Raw genomic sequence first — 20,960 nt, 5'->3', positions numbered from 1 at the left:
AATTCAGGAATCTACTTCTATGGCCATTTCCAGACACTGCAAGCTGCATTACTCCTAAAATCTTAAATTTCAATGCCCCACCAGTCTTTCACACCTATTTCTTGGCCTTATTCTCATGAAACTCTCCCTTTAATAGCATAAGACCTCCAGTCCCTTCACCACTCCCTTTTCTTCTTGGCTGTTTCCTAACCCTAACCCCAGCCAATTCATGATGCATTACCCATACCAGGACCATGCAACTTTTTCCTCCATTCAAACCAAGGAAAACTCCTGGATATATTATCTAATCACTAAGTGCCATAGATTGTGCTCTCATAGCTCAGCTGAGGCTTAAATGCTGATCAGTAATTCCTGTATATCTCCTACTTAGCTCCTTCTCCCATTCTCATCTTATGCCTTCATCATTTATACTTTGATTTCCTACCCTTCCAAGGCTTGCTGTGGGGCAGGAATGTGCCCCCCCTCCCCCCTCGCAAGGAGCTCAACATTTCTACTTAACAGACTTAGTGTAAGATATATCCTTCTTATTTTGTAATGCTAATACTTCCACTTACCTATGTTCTTAGGACCAGGTTCTATCTACTACTCTTCTTTAACTTTGAGCTCTATAATGGGTACCTCTCTAGAATCCACAAATATCGAAGACTAATCTTAAAAGCCTTCAAATAAGGTCAGGTACTAACGATGTTCCTTTTCTTTAGAGCAAAATACTTAATAATCCATTGCCTTCACTTCTTTAGTTAGGTCATTCACCATACAACTGCACATAATTGGGAAATAAACATTATTTAGCATCCACTAAAACTTCTCTAAAGGTCAGTGGCCACCAATGGTTAATTCTAGTAGCCTCTTTATTCTCACTCTTACTTGCTCTTCCAGTGGCATTTGGTATAACTACCCTTCATCATTCTCTCTCTGGCTTTCATAATGCTCTGTATACCCTTATCTTATTTCCTGGTTCTCACCTATCTCTTCCTTCCCAAATCTTCTTTGCTATTTTTTTTTTCCTGCCCACTAAGTGCTGGTGTTCCTCAGGGTTCTCTCCTTGAGATCTATCTTTTCCTACATGCTTGCTGCTTCTTTCAACTTCCAGCAAAATGTATTAAGAGCTTACTATATCTCAGGAGATACAAGAAAAATAATGCTTGTCCTCAAAGGGTTTAAATTCTAGAACTATGGTTTCAGACCCCTATAAAGAATTGATCACTACACCTCTGAGCCTTGATGACCTACAAGAACCTCAAACTGAACATTAACCTTCCCGTCAATCCTATTCTTACTGTACTACCTTGGTAAACAGCATCACCATTTACAATTACCCAAACCAGAAACTTAAGTATTCTATAAAATGTTATTTCTCTCATCTTAACCCCTTTACCAGTCCTGCTCATTGCCACTTGAGTATGTTCTATTTGTCTCTATTTTAAGAAAGGTTATGATACCCTCCAGAATCTATCTTCTCTCCTTCACAACCAAATATCCCCCAAATAGGTGTTTACAGTTGGGCTCCACTCTCCCTAAACTGGCTTCCATTCAAACTAAGTAACTGCAAGGGTCACTGATCATTTTCTTACCACTAAATCCAACGGATATTTTACAATCCTTATCTTACCTTAGTAGAATGTGACAGAATTGAACAAACCTCCTTAAAATACTTCCATCAAGCTAGTCTCATGTTTTCCTACTTCTTTTTATCTACTTTTAAATAATGAGTTACTCGGAGTTAAACGCTAGGCCAGTGATGGCGAACCTATGACACGCGTGTCAGAGGTGACACGCGTACTCATTTTTTTGGTTGATTTTTCTTTGTTAAATGGCATTTAAATATATAAAATAAATATCAAAAATATAAATCTCTTTTATACTATGGTTGCAAATATCAAAAAATTTCTATATGTGACACGGCACTAGAGTCAAGTTAGGGTTTTTCAAAATGCTGACACGCCAAGCTCAAAAGGTTCGCCATCACTGCGCTAGGCCCTTTTCTATATATACTCTATCCCTAGGTAACCTTCCATGTACAATACTGCTCCTCTAAAGGGCTGGGCTGGTTTGAGAAAGTCAAAAGAAAACAAAATAGCTAGAACACAATGGACAAAGGAGAGTAACACAAAGTGCTTAGAGAGAGAGAAGCAGAAGTCACAGTAAAAACAAACCATACTTTATTCAAAGGGCAGTGTGAAGACAATGAATGAGTTCCCTGAACCTGCCCCCTCACCCAAAAATATTTCTTAAAAAGAAACAACCTAGCTACCTGGTGGGGAATATTCTGGAATAAAGCCTATAAGGAGAACATTATAGTGGTCTAGGCAAGAAATAATGGTGGCTTGGGTGAGACAAGAAGAGAAGCAAGAGGGTTCTTCACCTAGTAAGTAGAAATAATTGTTAATTGTGACCTAACACAGGAAAAGCACATGAATTGGTTACTATGACAACATTAAAGAACCTAGCTTGAGAAACTCAGTGACTTCACTTAAGAATACTGAGAAGAAACAGAATGATTTGGATGTGGTTTGCTTAGCTATCAGATGGACCAGTACAAGCCTGACCTAAGAAAAGTTTGGTCTTAGAAGTACAAAGCTGGGCAGCAGATATATTAGTAATACTAAACTGCACAGAACCGACTAAATCATTTAGAGGGAGAATACAGAGACATACACAACGAGCCAAAGGTCAGGTACTGGTAGAAGAACTAGGGTTGGATTCAGTGATGGGGCAGCCAGAAAGGGTAAGAAGAAAAACCAAGAGAAAAATGTCAAGAAAACTAAAAGAATATTTCAAAGAGGAAGTCATCAAAACTACTGAATGCTCCTCAGGCAGTGATGAGGGCAGAAAAAGAAACCCAATAGATATGGCACCATGGAAGAGACTGGTGATCCTCACGAGAGCAACTTCAGAACTGTAGGGGCATATAAAGTGGGAGTAAATCAGAAGAGAAGAAATGGGTGTCTGAGAAGGTAATTTAGATTAGCTATGGCGGGACCAAATAAATGGCAGCCCCTTCTTTGAAGAACAGTAGCTACTATGGTATACTTATAATCTGTTATAAATGATTTCATCAAGGAAGGTTGATGAGTAATTAAAAGTTTAGAAAGTGAGGGGGGATGGAATCCAGACTACATGGGAAGGGGTTGGTTTTTAGTAAGTATAAGATAGTGCAGATATAGATGGGTTTGTTAATTTGGTGGCGAAAATGGCTAAAAGGGAATGAGAATATTGAGTGAAAGCATACATAAATCATTGGAAGTTTGTGGAAGTTAGTTACAATAAAACCATAAAAAAAACTGTCAGGCAGATTTCAGATAAACCTTCCTGGTGTAATAATTTTCTCCCATTCAACTGTATAGAAGTAGACAGAAGGTTTTGAGATTTTTCTAGATCATGACAGAGAGCGGCATGGTCTCAGGATATTTTCAAGGGAGTGTGTTTAACAGTGGGATCTAGTCTCTTAAGATGAATAAGCCAATAAGTGAGCTGACGAACAGTAAGAAAGTACTGGTGGTAGGATTGATTAGTTATGATATGGTAGAATTTTTTAGTGGAGGTAATTCGAGGTGAGCTGGAAAAAAATTGTGGTTGGAGAAAGGGAATGTTGAATCCAAGACTTAGAAGTAAGAGGTTTTGAATATAACATCTAGACAAGAAATAATGGTGGTGTGGGTGTAGCGCTCCCCATTTATAGGAAGCAGATTATTGAAATGAGAGCACCTTGATTAAGGCCATTGGAAAATAAATGATTTGTGAGGCACAGTAAATATAAATATTAAACACATATAGAGAATGGGCGTGTGACATTTTATTAATTCTCTCCGATGAGAATTCATGGGTGAGTCAGCCATACAAATACAGGAATAAGCATTCCAGACAGATGAATGTTATGAGTAAAGGCCTTGAGATGGGGGAAGACGCTTAGTGTGTGTTCAAAGAGATGGAAACATCAGGAAAGTGATAGGTAGCTAAGTATTTGGAGAAATTGTCAGGGACTTTGAGTACTAAGATTAGATTTTAATAAAAGTGCAGTTAGTTGGCAATCAATAAATATTTAAATGCAGGATGATATTCAAAACATCAATACATTCAATCAACTAGGATGGATAAATTGACCAGTCAGAATAATAACCATTAGTAAACAGCTAATCAAGCCACCTTGGTGCGTACCTGCTGATGATCAGTCCTGGCTAAATAAATGCCATTTTAGATCATTTCCCCAAAGTGTGTTCCTTACTACACTAATTTAGTGATATATACCTCAATATTAAAAAACACTGAATAGACCTCGCCTTCCAACCCTCTGGTATCTCACTACAATAAACATTTTGAAAAAGGCCACTTTACTGGTCTACATTTTAACACCTCTCATCCACTAGTTTCTCACCTCCATTAACATTCTTTTATCTGGCTCCCATCATTTTTTGCCTGGACTATTTCAAGCCTCCCTGCTTTTTAATTTTGTTTTGTTGTTGTTAATCCTGACTTGAGGATATTTTTTCCATTGATTTTTATTTTTTAAAATATATTTTTTATTGACTTCAAGGGAGGAAGGGAGGGGGAGAGATAGAAACATCGATGAGAATCATTGATCCGCTGCCTCCTGCATGTCCCCTACTGGGGATCGAGCCCACAGGGCATGTGCCCTTGACTAAAATGGAACCCAGGACCCTTCAGTCCACAGGCTGATGCTCTATCCACTGAGCCAAACCAGCTAGGGCTCCCCTGATTTTTAGAGCGTGGAAGGGTGGGAGGGGCAGAAACATCAATGTGAGAGAGACACATCAATTGGTTGCCTGAAACCAAAGTACAAGGCCCTGACTGGAATCAAACCTGGGACCCTTGAGTCCGAGGGCCGATACTCTATCCACTGAGCCAAACCAGCTAGGGCAAACCTCCCTGCTTTTAATCTCCAAGTTACCCAATGTATTCTCTCTATAGTGCCAATTATCTTTCTAAAATTGGTACCTGATCGAATTGTTCAATTTAAATGCATTAAGTAACCACTTAAACAATCAAACATAAAATAAGATAAAGATCAATATGGCATACAAGAACCTTCATGATCTCACCCATCTGCCTCTTTAGTTTCTCCAACTCCCTTCCCACATGGACCACTTACAATACTGCAAATGCACTATGCCCCTTTATACCTCCATGCCTAGAATTCCTTTTCCCCCTCTTACCATCTGATGTCTACTCATTCATCTCTCAAGACTCATATTTTCTATAAGACTTTCATAACTGCCAACCTTCTTTCCCCTTACAAAATAAGAGCATTCTTCCTTTGATGTTTCTAGCTGTAGTATTTACGTACTTTTATTTTAGTAACTACAGCAACTGTATTTGATAGCTTAATAATCAAAATTTGTCTTGTTAAAACTCTACCTCTGCCTAGCCCTTTAAAAAAATTTAACTATGCTGAATTTAACATTACTGAAAATTTCCCAAACTGTTACATTTCACTTAACACAACAATGTATTTTGAATAAATAACATGTTCTGATCTGTAAGATTCAAATTCTTTGGGTTCAGAAGAGAAAAAACAACAATTTTATAATGATGAAATCTTAGGCAAATTGAGGCTGCAGGGAAAATATATCTCAAGACAAATGACTAAGGAAAAGTATACCATGAAAAATATATTCTTTATGATTCTTTTTTTTTTTAATACTTAGGCATTACATTCCATATCAAAGCTTACCAACATGCTATTCTATAAATTCATATTTATTTTATACCATAATTTGATTATTTCTGTTCCATGCTAAAAAGCCCACTCTTCCATATAACTTTTAGCATACAGAACCTGGAATATAAAAAATTTAACTTAATGTTGTCAAACTCTTCTAACATATAGGAGAACCATTACAGAAATGTCTAGTGGTCAATGTTCTTAAGTTAATGAGCAAAAGAAAAGCCCCAAATACATTCACATTTTCATTTAACAGTGGCTAATCACTAAATTCATCAGAAATAAATCTACTTGCCTCTGCACAATATAGGGAAATTTTGCCAAATGCCTACCTTTAAGAGCTAGATCAACTTTGAAGAAAAGTGTACAAAAACGTAAGTTGTTAACAAAAATTTAATATTAAAATTACTCAAAGTTATTGTTAATATAGGAAAGAAAACATGTCTTAATCACCCACAAGAACTTTTATTTTAATAAATAACAGTGGACTTACCAAAGGGTAGGGATTTTAATGTGTCAAGTTTTATGGATATTGGTAATAAACCTTAAGGAGGTGAAACCAACTATTCAATATAACCCATTAGGCCCTAAAAATAAAACTATAATACTTGCTTATTTATTCAGAGTACCAGCAATTTCAGTTCATGTTAAGTGCTTCATTTTCCTGCAAATCTGATGTTGCACAGGGAATATACACATTTTCATATCATCACAATCTTATCAATATCTCAGGCTAATAATATTGTGAATGCAACTGGTTTATAACAAACACAAAGTCAAAACTCAATGCTACTACTTATGGCAAACAGAAACAAAAGTCAATTTGAAAGGATGTTTTTCTTTTGTTTCCCATGCTTTTAGTTGGACTTCAACTAAACTCTCGTGAAATTAACTTCTATCTCTAGCTGTAAATCCACAGTATAAATATGGTAAATAAAGCCAAACTATAAGAGCTAACTATATACTGAATAACCAAGATAATCAATAATAATAACTAATACTGCTCTGGAAGACCAATCTAATGAAAAAAGTATCATTAGATTTGGCGGGAAATACAGACAAATCTGTACAATCTAACATCTATAAACAGTAAAACCGAAACATCCAACTTCCTTATAGAAAGTGTTTTCAAAAGACTCTTGCATTTTATAAACACAAGATGGGCTCACTTTGATGATACCAATTTTAAGATTTATAAAAATGTTTAAAAAAATTTTCCACAAAAGTTTATACAGTTTAAAGCTATACACCAATCTATAAATCTCAGAAAATGGGAAAAAAAAAAACCTTTATAAGATCACATGTATAAAACAACAAATGAAATGTGATTTTATTTAAGGCAATACTGGGCTACTTCACAAATCACCACCTCAAATATTTACACTGCTCCACACTACTAGTTTCTATCACATTCACAAAGGATTTTTTTTATAATACCAAATGTTTAAAATCTTTGATGTAAATTCTTTATTCACATTTCCATTATATATCATGGAATCATATTATCTATATCCAATTAGAAGCATAGGGAGTGGGGGGACTGTAGCTATAGGAAACTGCTAAAGAATCTGCTTTAATTTCACATAAATACCACCCTAAAATCCTGGATGGCAAATTTACAAAGCAGAGCAAGGTGTTGATATAATGTGCCTGCTTTGTGAAAAGTGATTTTGAGATCATCTTGTAAATAAATGCTTTATGTAAAAATTAATGAACTATGGCAGAGTTTCTAGTTTTAGTTTTAAAAATTCTTAATTTAAAACAATAAAAGAAGTTTTGAAAACTTGCTTAGTTAAAAATTAAAATTCCAAATATAAATGTGTCATTTAATAGTTTAAACTTACATACTGCTGGTGGCAGCAAATGATTTACAATAATAAATATATACAAAAAAGATATCTACAAACAAAGAGTACTGTTATACATGAGCAGTGATTGGTGAAACAAATCAATCTCATAGATAATTCATTTTAGTTCATGAAAAGGACAATTGGTTCATAGAAATTTGAGGTTTAGCTCAATATTTACAATAACTTAAGTTTTGATTCTGTTCTTCAAGTCCCATAGGGATAAAAAAAGTTTTACATGACAAATGTCATGTGTTTTTTTTTTTTTTCCTCCTTTTTTTTGGCCAGGTTAATTCATGTCAATAACAAAAAATAATGAAAAAGTTTCACAATTTTAGCATGCTTGATGGCTATTTAAAATAAAATTCTAAATGACATATTTATAGCACATTAGTTATCAGTACTGTCCTCTCCCTGTGGCTTTGCCCATACTGATTTCTTTCATAACAGACACAGATCGATCATTTGAATGTACTTCAAGTTTTTTCAGACTGACAGTAGGTTTCATTTCCTGAAGTTGCTTTAAGACAAGCTCGGTGCAGTCTTTCAGAGTCTTGTCTAAAACAATCTTTACATTATCACTGCACTGAAGCTGTGATGGATTGGCAAACTGTACAAAGGTTTCACTTTCTTTATGAGAACATATATGATTTCCACTACTCACAGCAGTCTTGTCAATATTTTTTCTTGAATTTGAATGGGATCCTTTTTTATTTCCACTATTTGAATGCTCTTTGTCAGTATTTTTCTTCTGCTTCACTGCAGACTCCTCAAGAAACTTCAGAAATGATACTTCAAATCCCATCGGTTTAAATGAGCTCCAGTCAAAAGATGCAGGATGCTCCTCAGTGGTTTGAATTGCAACAGCAGTTTCTTCTTCTTTATGCGTATTACTTAACTCAACTGCTGGTGCTGGTTCAGCCTTTTCAACTTTCCTCTTTTTATTTTGGGAGACATTTTTTTCTTTATTACCTCTCTTCAAATTACTTCCTTTTTGTTTTTCTGGTTGGCAGGGGTTATTTTCCTGAAAATCATTATTTACATTTGAAGAGGTATGAGCTTGGGTCTCCACACTTGTGTTGTCTTCATTTATTAGTTTTGTAATAAATAATTCTGTTAGTTCATCCATTTCATCTTTTTCGTTTTTTTCAACTTCCTTCTGTAGAACTGTAGTTGTTCTTGAGTTATCACTGCTCTCTGATACACATGTATCAGATTCTTTGACATCATTCTTATCAACTTCTTGCTGAGAGGTTTCCTTTAATTGTGAGTTGCAACACTGTTTGAAGACAATAAGAAGATTGCGGTGCTGTGATGTAAATGCTTTAGATAATTTATGGCATTTATAATGTCTAATTATATTGCTTTCACTTGTAACAACTGATGTACACCCCTTTATCATACATGGATATTGGGTTACAAATTTGCTTGTACATTCAGATAAGGCATCATTTCTTGCCTTTATAGAATATACATGCTTTCCACGTTTCAGAGAATAAGGCTTATTTTCTTCAATCTGTACAATCTTTGCATTCTTGTTTTCTAAATTATTTTTTTTCCTTCGTTTGATCTTAGGCATTTTGGTTCCTTCCTTTCCAGATCTGTGTTTTGTCCCCCGATATTTAGACTTTGTCTTTTCTTGGTTTGCTTTGCTTGATATATTTTCCTGACCAGATGTTAATCTTCTTGGCCGAATCAAATGAGCTTTATGTTTATCATTATGCTTATTAAAAATGTGTCGAAGGAGATTAGACCGAGTTGCATATATACGGTCACAGCCTTCACAATCACACTTGTATATGCCATCTTCTTCAGTTTTACTCCCCCTTACCCCAATTCCATGGTCTGCCTCAAGATGAACAACATAGTTCAAATATGTGGTAAAGGAAGATTTACACTCTAACTGGTCACACGGAAATTTCCCAACATCCACGGAAGCGGTCATACTTTCAATTTCTTCAGGAGTCATTTCATGAAGTTTCATATAGTGTTGTATTAAGCCAGTAATAGCTTGGAAAATTCTAGAACAGTCACTCACCTGACATCGAAATTCTTTCACAGTTTGTTTAGTTTCAATTTCTTCACTTTCTTTACCAGTTTCGCTTTCCTCTTCAACCTCTGCAGAAAATGCAGGTAGATCTGATTTGTGTACAGCCTGGTAATGCAGTATTAAGTTTTGCTGTATTGTAAAGGCAGCAAAGCAACCCTGATGAACACATCGATAAGGTCTGTAAGGACTGTATCTTGTTGGAAACTCAAGGGACTGAGAAACCGGCTTCTTGCGTTTTTTCTCCTCCTTTTCTTTTTTATGTCTCCTGATTTTCCGTCCTTTGGTTTGTATGTTTGTGAGAGAATTTGTATTACACTGTTCTGAAGTAACTGTACTCACTTGCGAAGAACTTTCTGTTTTTTCAGAACTTTTTTTTTCTATAAGTTGATTTTCTGGAATCACTGCTATATTACTGAAGGCATTTTCCTTCATTGCTCCCAATTCCATAGCAGACTGAAATTCCCTTTTATTTTCCTCTATCATAGCTAGCTGTCTTTTTACTTGTGTTATTCGTGAGACTGACAAACTTTCATTCTGAGATTTTCTCCCATAAGGTCTTTTTATTTTTAACTTTACCATTTCCTCTGTTGTAAAATGATGTACCAACTGACAGTGCGCCCGGAGGTTAGAATTTCTTGTAAATGTTTTTGTGCAGGTAGGTACTACACATTTAAATGGAGCAAATTTCAACTGATTCTTCTTAATTTCAAGTATCATCTCTGGAGTGTACTGATGAATTTTACCGTAGTGCTTAAATAGTGCATCCTTTGTCATTGCACTGTAATTACAGCCTTGGTTTTGACACACAAAGGGTTTATTAACTTTGTCAATAAACTGAATATTTATCATTTCAGAAACTGGCTGAACGACTGTAACATTTGGAATTGCTTTAACAGGAGCAGGAGTCAGTGTCACTGATGTATTTATTAGTACACATTGGGATGCTGGAGCGGATAGGTCATTTTCTAATTTTAATTTCTGTAAGCCTTCTAAAATTTCCTGTATTTGATCCTCCTTATGGAATACTTCAGACTGAGGAATGTTACTCTTTGTCGGCACAACACCTACGAAGGAGGAAAACTGAGAAGAGTCAGGTAATTTGTTATTTTGTACAGTGTTTACTGAAGGAAGTTGAATGTTATAATTTATTTGAGCATTCTGTGATGTTTCACCAACACCCTGAGATCCACTTTTTACCTCAAGTATTTGAGAATTCATAGCACTTTTAATAATTTCAAGAGTCTTTTCAAAGTTTTGTATAACATTATCTTCAGTAATCTGCAAATCAGAATTTATTGAAGTGCATGAATTCAAAGCCATCATTTGGGAATCACCATTTTCAGTTTTTAATGGTAAAGGAGCTAACACTGTATGAGACTCAAGATTAGTTTTAAAGTTTTCTTTCACATCAGTCAGAAATAACTGATTGTCCACATTACTTAATTTCTGTGTTATATTTTCCACCAAAGCCTGAGGTTCACAATTTGGAATTACGTTTGAATGAAGGTTAGCTGGTATCTCAATACTCTTAGCTATAAGTCCCATTGCTGTTAAGTCATTAGTTACCAAGTTTTGGGAAGCATTAGGTGCAATTAGCGGAGGAGTAACTTTCTTTCTTCTCTTAGAAGCACTGTTTCCCTTTTTATTTAAATGACTGGACCTTGTGTTCTGAGGACCACTTATAACTGAAACACGTGAACTGTTACTGGTAAAATTTTGTGATGGCCCACTAGAATTAGGGAATGTACTAGAGCACAAACCATTTTCAACAGTCTTCAGTAGTAAGTCATTTGTTGGAAAAATGGGCAAACTGCTGCATTCCTCAATGGAGGGAGTTTTGGAGTTTGGTGTTCTATTCTGGCTTGTCAGCAGGGAGTTTGGGTGGCACACAGTCTGCAACAGGGTTGGTGGCACTGCTGGATTTGGTACCACTGTAGCATTTACTTGTGCTGCATCTGAGACACAACCTGTTGGAGCTTGAGAAAGCATTTCAGCACCCTCAAATGTACTGGGAATGCCAGCAGTTTCCAAAGCCTGTTTAATAATTTCACTTCCTTCTTGGCTAACACTTGTATTAAAGTTAGTCATACCAGTCCTAGGAAACGTATTTGGTAAAAATGTTGAAGAGCGATTTTCAGCAGCAAGAAGTTGCAGGAATGATGGATCTTTAAAACATGTTTCTGGATTGAAGGTAGACTGTTGTGGCTGCTGCAAATTTATTGCATTTGTGGAGAGAATCATGCTGGCAAGAAGAGAAGGCTGTCCATTACTCTGTAGAAGTTCTTGAGCAATTTCTGCTCCATCCAGAGGTTTACAATAAGATCGCTTAGACAAGTGTCCACCCAGTGATCTGGGATTGGTAAAAGCCCTGTAACACCTGCTACAGATAAATTTCCCATCTCTGATAATTGCAGGCCACTTAGCCCTTTTGTTGTGCTTGGGTTTTCTTTCCTTCCCATTTGGGCCTCGCCCACGGTCTTTTTTAACTTTCTCAGGAGCAGATTGTTGTGTACTGGTGCTGCTGAAGTCATTTGCAACATTTACTTGTGAGGGAAAAACTGCATTTTCAACATTACCTTTTAGAAAGGAGGAATTAGTGTTTCCTTCAATCTGTGAGGAAAAATGATTTGTATTGTTTTCCAGTTGGGAAAAAACAGAATTAGTTCCACTATCTGCTGGTGAAGGAAAGAGAGACATTGAACTACTTTCTGCAGGTAAAGGAAGGAAAGGATCTGAGCCACTGTCAATATTCAAAGGCAAAACTGTTTTGGTTAGATCTTCCATTTGTGCTGGTAAGGTAGTATTAGACAAATTTTCCATCTGGGAACATAACATACTACCATCCTGTTCATTTTTATCCTGAGAAGTTAAATTTGGATTTATGACACTTTCCACTGAGGGTAACAATGGAGTTGATACACTGGCTAACTGAGCTGGAAAAATGGATGATGAGACGGGCTGCAACTGATCTGAACAAGTAGAATTCCCATTGGCTTTGGTTTGTGGTGTAAAAAATGCATTGTTAGAGCTGCTCACCTGTGATGGCAAAAAATAAACAAACTTTCCATTATTTGGTACATTCAAGTTGTTAGATTTCTGGCCTTTTTTACTTTTGCATTGCATTTTAAATGCAGCATACTGGTCAGGGTGTGCTGTCTTCATGTGCTTCCCAATACTCTGTGAAGAATTATAGGTTCGAGTACATCCCTCAACCTGGCAACTGAACTTCTGAACTGGCGCTTTTGGAGGCACTGATGGAGTTCCTAAAGAACTACTTAGATTGGGCTGTGGTGGAACAAATGTGATACTTTCTAATGTCTTAAGGGGTAAATTATAAAGATTGGCTGATGTTTTAACATTACCTCCACATTCAAGTTTGGATGTTGGCAAACTGTTTTGAAATCCTGTCTGATTTTGCACAGAAAAAGTCATCAAGTTGTTCACTTGTCTTTCTAAGTTTTGTGGGGTAAGGTCACCTATTTTGAGCGTTTCTGAATTTACTAAAGAATTCTGAGTAATCTGGGCTTCATTAAAGCAATCCTGTTCTTTTCTCTCCTGGAAACTTGGATGACACAAATCATTACAAGTATCTTCAACTACTGTATGTATGTTTGTGACCAGTGATTCTCCAGTGTCTTCCACAGTTGAGTTTTCTTGCTTTCCAAAGTTATCCTCAATTCCCTGATTGAGGGACACCTTAATGGACACAGCCACTTCACTGGCCTGTAGCAGAGGAGTAGTAGCAGGGTTTTCCAAACCATCTGACAATGGTTCATCAGCTTGCCTGAGCTCAGAAGCAGAAATATGGTCTTGTTTGGCCACAGCTGATTCTTCATTGCTTTTATCCCAAGCATCACATCTATCTGTTGATAACGTATTTTCAACGTTATTTTGTGAAGGAAGCATAGATCTTTCTTTATCAGTTGTCCCTTCTGAGTTCTGATTCACTTTGGGAAGCTGAACAGAAGCTCCAGAAGAATTAAGTTGGTCTTCTGGAGGCAGTGCTTTTTCAGGAGTGCTATGATCATCCAGATGCTTTTCTAGCTCACTCTGAGAACGATACACTTTACCACAACCTGTGAACTTACAAGTATAGGTATTATAATGCTGTGCTTCATGATCGTATAGTAAATAAGCTTCTGAAAAAATCCTGCCACATTTAGGAAACATACACTTTGCTCTAAAAACTTGATGCTCCTTTCGGTGGGTTAAGAGCTCTGCATAACTATTAAAACCAGCCTTACATTTCATCTGTATACAGATATATGGTTTACTGCCACAGTGCATTTGTAAGTGATCATTGAGATGAGTAACACTTACAAAATGGCGTCTGCAGTACTGGCAAATAACTTTTTTGCTTTGCATTTCAAGAAAGCGCTTGGCATCTTCATTATCCTTATGCCCCTTTACATGAGCAATTAGATTTTTAAAGTACTTAAAGCCCTTTTTACAAAAAGTTACAGGGCAATTAAATTCATTGACAGGTACTGGTTTCTGGACTGGGATGACTTCTGGCTCATAAGACTTATCTTTGTCATCATTTTCATCATCTGAACCATCATTGTCATTAAATACTATAAAGTCTGTTGAATAAAGACTATTCTTTTTTATAGGCCGCTGTTCCTGCTTGGCTACAGCATTAATCTTCTGATTATCATTGGTAGTTGTGATCTTAGGCGGCCTTCCCAATCTTCTTAATGGTTTCATAGCTGCTAGTCTCTCTTTACTAGATTGTTTAACATGCAATGTGACATGAGGGACAAAAGTTTCTTTAGAATTAAAGTTCTTTGCACATATAGGACAACTGTAAATCCCATCTTTGTAATGTTTTTGAGCATGTCGTACTATTCTATGACCAAGAAATTCTTTGTCACATAGCACACAATACTGCATGTAGGCTTGCCAATTCCGAAACCTAGCAGATATAAATCCTCTCTCTCTTAATTGCTTTATCTCTCTCTTCTTCTGCTTTTCATCACAAAGAAGGCCAGAATTAGCACCAACTCCACCAGAAAGTCCATTCACAGAAGTTTCTTTAGTCTCTTCCTGGTAGTCTACTACTTTCTCATAAACTTCACTGTCATTTAGTTCATCAATTGAAGACACAATGGATGCTTCTTCTCCCATTAATGCAAGACACTGTCGTTTTAAGGTTTTCCAGTCCCAGAATTCTGGATCAAAGGGCCACTGAGTTTTTAATACAAGTAAGAGCTCACAGCGTAGAGAATTTGGTATTGGAAGATTCTCTTCATCATATTTCTGGTCTGGCTGGTTATATAACATTTCCACAGCATAATATGCATCTACTGTAGGCTCAATAAGAAATTCGCTCAGTTGACAAGCACGTTTAACTTCCAGATCATCAGGCAACAAACAAGAAATGGTCTTGCAAATAGATATTTTCACTTCAGTATTTTCTGTAGATTCCAAGCGAAGAGCTTTTACACACAGTTCTATACAGGTAGCAAGTCCAGCACCTTCAGTCTGTGAAAAAACAAATAGGAAATATTAACTTAATCTACACTAATCAACACAGATTTGTGAATTTAATAATTTAAAATCAAGGTTTCTCAAATTTTGCAATAGCCAATGCATGAAAAGATGCTCCTTATAAAGCACTGCACCATAGCCTGGATTGGTGATGGTGCGTGTGTGTAAAATGAACTGCACAAAATAGCACAGAAAGCATAAGCATTGACAGCCTAGATTATCTAATAGCTAGGCAAACTGGGAAGTTATTTAACTTCTCTGACCTTTCATATCCCACTTATAAAATAGAGATAAAAAAAAGCACAAACTTTATCCACAATCTCATTTCCTAACTTTGCATTTGCAACCCTTCTGAAACAAAACCCAATTACAAAATAATGTCCTCATATTTCCTGAGTAATAAAACAAGGTTTTCACTTTTAACAGAATAAAGTTATTTGATCCTTAATAGTGGAGATTCTAGTTCTATCACAAAATTGAATGTCAAATTACCTACCTCATGGCCAGATCAGCTTAAGATTTAGGAGTACAAGGAGACATAATAAACTTTTTCCCTTTTGAATTAGCATCTTGCACTGTTATTATAAGACTAGAGAGGCCTGTTGCACGAAAAGATTCATGCAATAGGCCTTCCCTTCCCCTGGCTGCCAGCACCGGTTTTCCTCTGGCACCCGGGACCCAGGCCTGCGCTCCGGCTGAAGCCGCCTTCAAGCCTTCGCTGCTCCGGCCGGAGCCGCCTTCAGTCTTCGCTCCGTGACTTCGTGCCTATGTATGCAAATTAACTGCCATCTTTGTTGGTGGTTAATTTGCATATCTTGCTGATTAGCCCATGGGAGGCGTAGCAAAGGTACGGTCAATTACCATGTTTGTCTATTATTAGATAGGATAGCAGTAATGAATGTAAGTCATTTGAAAGATACATGAAGATAAAATGGGTTTAAAAGGGAATATATATATAAAAAACAAGCCAGCCAAAATATGTGGCCACATTTACGAGAATGAAATATGTGTTGTATCAGATGAAAAGGCAAGAAAGAAAAGAAGTCAAAATACTTGACAGGGTCTGTATTTTCACAGATTATGAAGAAAATTAAATATTTAATAAACAGAAGCTTAGATTTGTGAGCCAAAAAGAAGAGTGAGGAAAGGAGGCTGGTATACTGAACTGGACTTAATTTCAAGAAAAGGAAGGGCACGAAGAAGAAAACAAACAAACAAAAATGGACAAAATAAGAACATAAAACCCATTTTTATAAGTGATAGTGAAGAAAGAACAATTGGGAAAGAGGTGGAACCATATGGTTGTCTCTGGCTTTCACATAAAATTGAATCATTATTTTATACTACTTTGAGATAGACTTGAGCCAGAAAACTTTTACAGTAAAAACGTTTGCATTGTTGTTACCTTAGGCAGTGGTTCTCAACCTTCTGGCCCTTTAAATACAGTTCCTCATGTTGTGACCCAACCATAAAATTATTTTCGTTGCTAATTCATAACTGTAATGTTGCTACTGTTATGAATTGTAATGTAAATATCTGATATGCAGGATGGTCTTAGGCGACCCCTGTGAAAGGGTTGTTCGGCCGCCAAAGGGGTGGCGACCCACAGGTTGAGAATCGCTGCCTTAGGGGCTACTCATAATAGTAGACAATTAGGTCACTCCTATTGTATCATATGGAGGGGTGGGGAGAGATGAGGTCAGTTTGCCTGGAATTGTAGGCTATTTGGGTAGGGGGAAAGGTAAAAAGATGAAGCTAGATGAGATGACACACAGGTTAGATTGTGAAGACCCTTTTGTATTCCATGCTTAGTTATTTTTAATTTTGAAATACATAGGTAACCATTTAAGAATTTTGAAGCAGGATAAGATATAATGCTGTGGAAGGCTAGGAAAGGATTACAGGGATGTACATGGGGAACTGATATCAGCATGTAAGCCTTGGGTAGCTTTGAGTCAAGGATACTAGCCAGCCAGAGGAAAGGAACAGAAAAGAGTGGGATTACAAATATAAAACCTTGCATTTTTTTTAGAAGCTTGCCTGCTGCTATACCAGTGCCAGGAAGGGCCATTTGTCTCTATTCCTCCTTTAAATTGGTATCACTTAGCTTTCTGTTCTATGGCTCATAATTAAGCTGGTGCTATCAGTACTTTTATCAAATGAGGTTATTAAGTAAATTCTTATGGACTAATTATTTAATTACATGTACTTATGGGAAACTGTGATTTCAAACTTAACTTTAAAAACACTTCTTATATAATCAGTTTATGATATGAATATTACTTATAAACTTAATTTTTAATTACACATAGAAAGTTAAATATGCAGAAGAATAAAAATTTTGGTAGTTTATTGTTTTGTTGGTGTTAAGATTTCAACTTTATTTATAACAAAGTTTTGTGTGTGTCTTGTTTTTTGTTAATCCTCATCCAAGGGTATTTTTCCCATTGATTTTTTTTTAATATATATTTTTTATTGTTGGACTCCACATCTGTGTGGGGGTAGACTACTGGTTATAACTTCTTAGAGGAAACATTTTGTCCTCTGCCTCGCAGCGCAGTTGGACATGCATAAGGTTTCCTATCATCCATCTGTGTTAGTAGTATTTTTCTAATCTACTTTTCAATTAAATTATAGTACTTCACAGGTTGGCGGAGGAGGGGAGAGAGACATAGAGCTTAGCTCTAACTCTCCAACTTGAGAGAGCCAAGATCTTATCTCCTATCCTCATATGGCTCTTCTGTCCCCATGTAAATATTAAAACTCAAACCCCTTACATCTCAATATCCACCAGGAAGGAGAGGTCCACCATCAGCTCAAGCTCTCTGCTCCACTTTACAGGTTCCTCTTCATTTTGAGCCTGGGGATCTCTCTAATCCTTGCAATCTCAGCTATTATACATTAAAAAAAATTGGTTTATTTTATCAAGTATTTCTGGGTGTTCTGTAGAAGGATTTTTAGATCGTGTGATCTGCCAGATGGCTGGCAAAGGAAGCCAACTGTGTATTTCTCTTTATAATCTCTACATTTCTATAGTGGCAAATTATCAAAGTAGAATGACACCTACGAGTGAAAATTATAGAATGGTAAACTACAAATATTAAATATGTTACTTTTCTACAGGCTAAGAGCAAACTCCTGGCTCTCATTTGCATTTTTAAGTTTCTCTGCATCAAATGTTTTAAAGGACTATAAAAAAATCAATGTTCAAAAGCATTAAATGAAATAAAAATCAGTGGAAAAGGTGCCAAAATAAGACTCTTATTAGATAATTTATGTATTTTGAATTAAGAAAAGATACCTTGATTATTCTTACCTCTGAATTAATAACTTTAATCAGGAAGAAAATGTGATATACTGTCTTGGTTAACAAAGAAAGTTGACGACATCTTTCCAGGTACACATGTACAGATGGTTCTACTCTCTGCTGTAATTTACTCCAAAAGAGAGTGAGTTCCCTAAAAATGTATAAAAATAAGTTGGAGCAATAAGGTAATAAACTTGGACTATGACAATGCAGTCATTACACTTGAAATTAAAACTGATGTTATATTTGAATTCTACAGGTATAAGTAAGCTTAAAAGCAAAATAAAAATCTCAAATTTCTAAGACTAAATAAAATCAGGATATACTTTACCATTTTATTATTATTTTTCAATCTCAGAGAGAAAAGCACTGCCTTTTATTAGGAAAGTACCTGACATTTAAATAATTTAAATAAATGGTAACTTTGAGCCACATCTGAATTTTAATAAGAAATACAAAATGTGTGTACCCTAATATGCAAATAATCTATAATAATAAAAGCATAATATGCTAATTAGACCGGACGCCCTTCTGGACGAAGCCATGGCAGCTGGGGCTGAGGCAGAGGAGGTGGCCGCCATGGCGGCAGGGGACGAGCCCCTTGCAGCATTTCGTGCATCAGGCCTCTAGTATATAATAAAACCCTAATATGCAAATCGATCAAAGGGCAGAACGACTGGTCACTATGACATGCAATGACCATCAGGGGGCAGGCGCTCAACACAGGAGCTGCCCCCTAGTGGTCAGTGCGCTCCCACAGAGGGAGTGCTGCTCAGCCAGAAGCTGGGCTCATGGCTGACGAGCACAGCCTAAGCCATCAGTCGGACATCCCCTGAGGGCTCCTGGACTGGGAGAGGGCACAGGGCGGGCTGAGGGACCCCCACCCCCGAGTGCATGATTTTCGTGCACCAGGCCTCTAGTGTATATGTATGTGTATATGTATATATATATATAATGCACCGATGGTATAATGGTTTTTAAAAGGCATTTAATTTTTATCTTTTACCTTAAATTTAAAATTGACCCATTTGATTGGTCAATTAAATTTCAAATAAATTATCATTAGATAAATGTTAAGAATCTATAACACAGACCTGGAAATAATTAACTATCCTGTGTCTCAGCAGTGAAAAAAAATAGAAATTTTAAAAAATGAACTTTGAAATATATTCAAATGCAATTACAATGTATTTTTCATAGAAAATAATCTTACTGAAGTTGTGAATTTTTCTCCCTTTTACCTATCATTCTATTTCTCTTCTCTCCTCCATGGTTAACTTCCACAAAAATCTTCTTTCACCAAGTATTCTCCTCAATACAGGCCTTCCTATTAGCATTTCCTCAGTTTCCACTCCTAGGAACTCTGATCTTTTCACCACCCACTTGAATAACTTGCTCATTTCTGGATTTTAAACTATATATTGAGGACTTCAAAATCTGTCTCTCCAGTCTTTAACACTTTCACCTATTTCTTTATAAGACTTCTCCACTTTGATCTCTTCTGAAACCTGAAACTTAATATATGAAAAAGATGATTAACATTCTTTATAGTTCACCATCTTTCTAACTTAATGCATCATTATCACTGACCCTATCAGCCTCTGCTTTTTACTATCCCCAAGACTGTTACCTTATGTTTCTTTCACTACATCCTACATCTATAAGGAAGCCTTCATAGCCTCCCAGCTGGACTATTATACTGCTACTAGTGACCTGTAGCGTGAAATTGTGTGAGACCCAGGACCCCGTCCTGCCCCCCCCCTGCCCCCATGCACAGCAGCCGCCGGGCCCTACCTCCATGGCACGCGCGGGACTGCAGAAACCCTGGCAGTAGCCACGTGAAGCGGCCGCTGGCACTGCCTCCACTGTGCGCGCCGCCTTCTTGTGGTGGCGTTATAGTGTGAGGGTCAATTTGCATATCACCACTTTATTATATAGGATTTCATTCTCCCCAACTCTGCCCTCACCATTCAGCTCCCAAGGCATTCTCAACTGCTTGTCTTAAACAGTGTTTCTAAACAAAAACTTCTGTTTTGTCCTACTTCTACTTTAGGTCTTATAATAAGACTGCTTTCACTTTTCATATATAACCTTAGATAATTTAGAAAACCAATATAATACATTAATTTATTAGTCATCACTGATACTTGTTATATAGAAAATTTACTTGTCCTCAATAAATACATGTCATCTATTCTCTTCAGAATATTTCTACCTGACTTTTATATTAATTTTCTCTATACTGCATATATAATTTTCCTTCATAACAAAGCTCAACTGCTCAGAAAACCTTTATAATTATGCATTATAAATCTTTGATTACACAACCATTTATTTAACTTGCCTGCTCTATACTTATTTGTATGCCATGTGTCACTTGGAACACATTCGTAAATGTCAGAAGTCTATAAACTAAATTTTCTTTTTTATTCCTATAATAGCAAAACAACAATAAAGATTATCAATGCTGTTGACTGACCAGATAAATGGTCAATTTTAGCACTAATTTATGATAGCTGATCTTAAAGTTTTTTGAGTTAACTGAAGTTAAGTTTTCTGTTGCTGTATCTCCCCCCCCACCCC

The 20,960-nt window shown here is 36.5% G+C and overlaps 1 protein-coding gene across 1 annotated transcript in view; it reads right to left on the bottom strand.

Annotated features, from left to right (window-relative positions):
* Positions 1 to 6,126: 6,126 nt before the first annotated feature.
* Positions 6,127 to 20,960, bottom strand: part of ZNF292 (zinc finger protein 292) — a 47,409-nt gene continuing 32,575 nt past the window's right edge. The window contains exons 7-8 of the mRNA XM_014528480.1: positions 18,387 to 18,528; positions 6,127 to 15,064 (exon numbers count right to left, since the gene is read on the bottom strand). Coding sequence (XP_014383966.1) covers positions 7,928 to 15,064; positions 18,387 to 18,528 — 7,279 coding nt within the window. The 3' untranslated portion in view covers positions 6,127 to 7,927. The remainder of the gene's footprint in view (positions 15,065 to 18,386; positions 18,529 to 20,960) is intronic.

This window comes from Myotis brandtii, unplaced genomic scaffold (assembly GCF_000412655.1).
Source record: "Myotis brandtii unplaced genomic scaffold, ASM41265v1 scaffold1160, whole genome shotgun sequence".
NCBI classification, from domain to species: Eukaryota; Metazoa; Chordata; class Mammalia; order Chiroptera; family Vespertilionidae; genus Myotis; species Myotis brandtii.
This window is presented reverse-complemented; position numbering and strand designations above follow the sequence as displayed.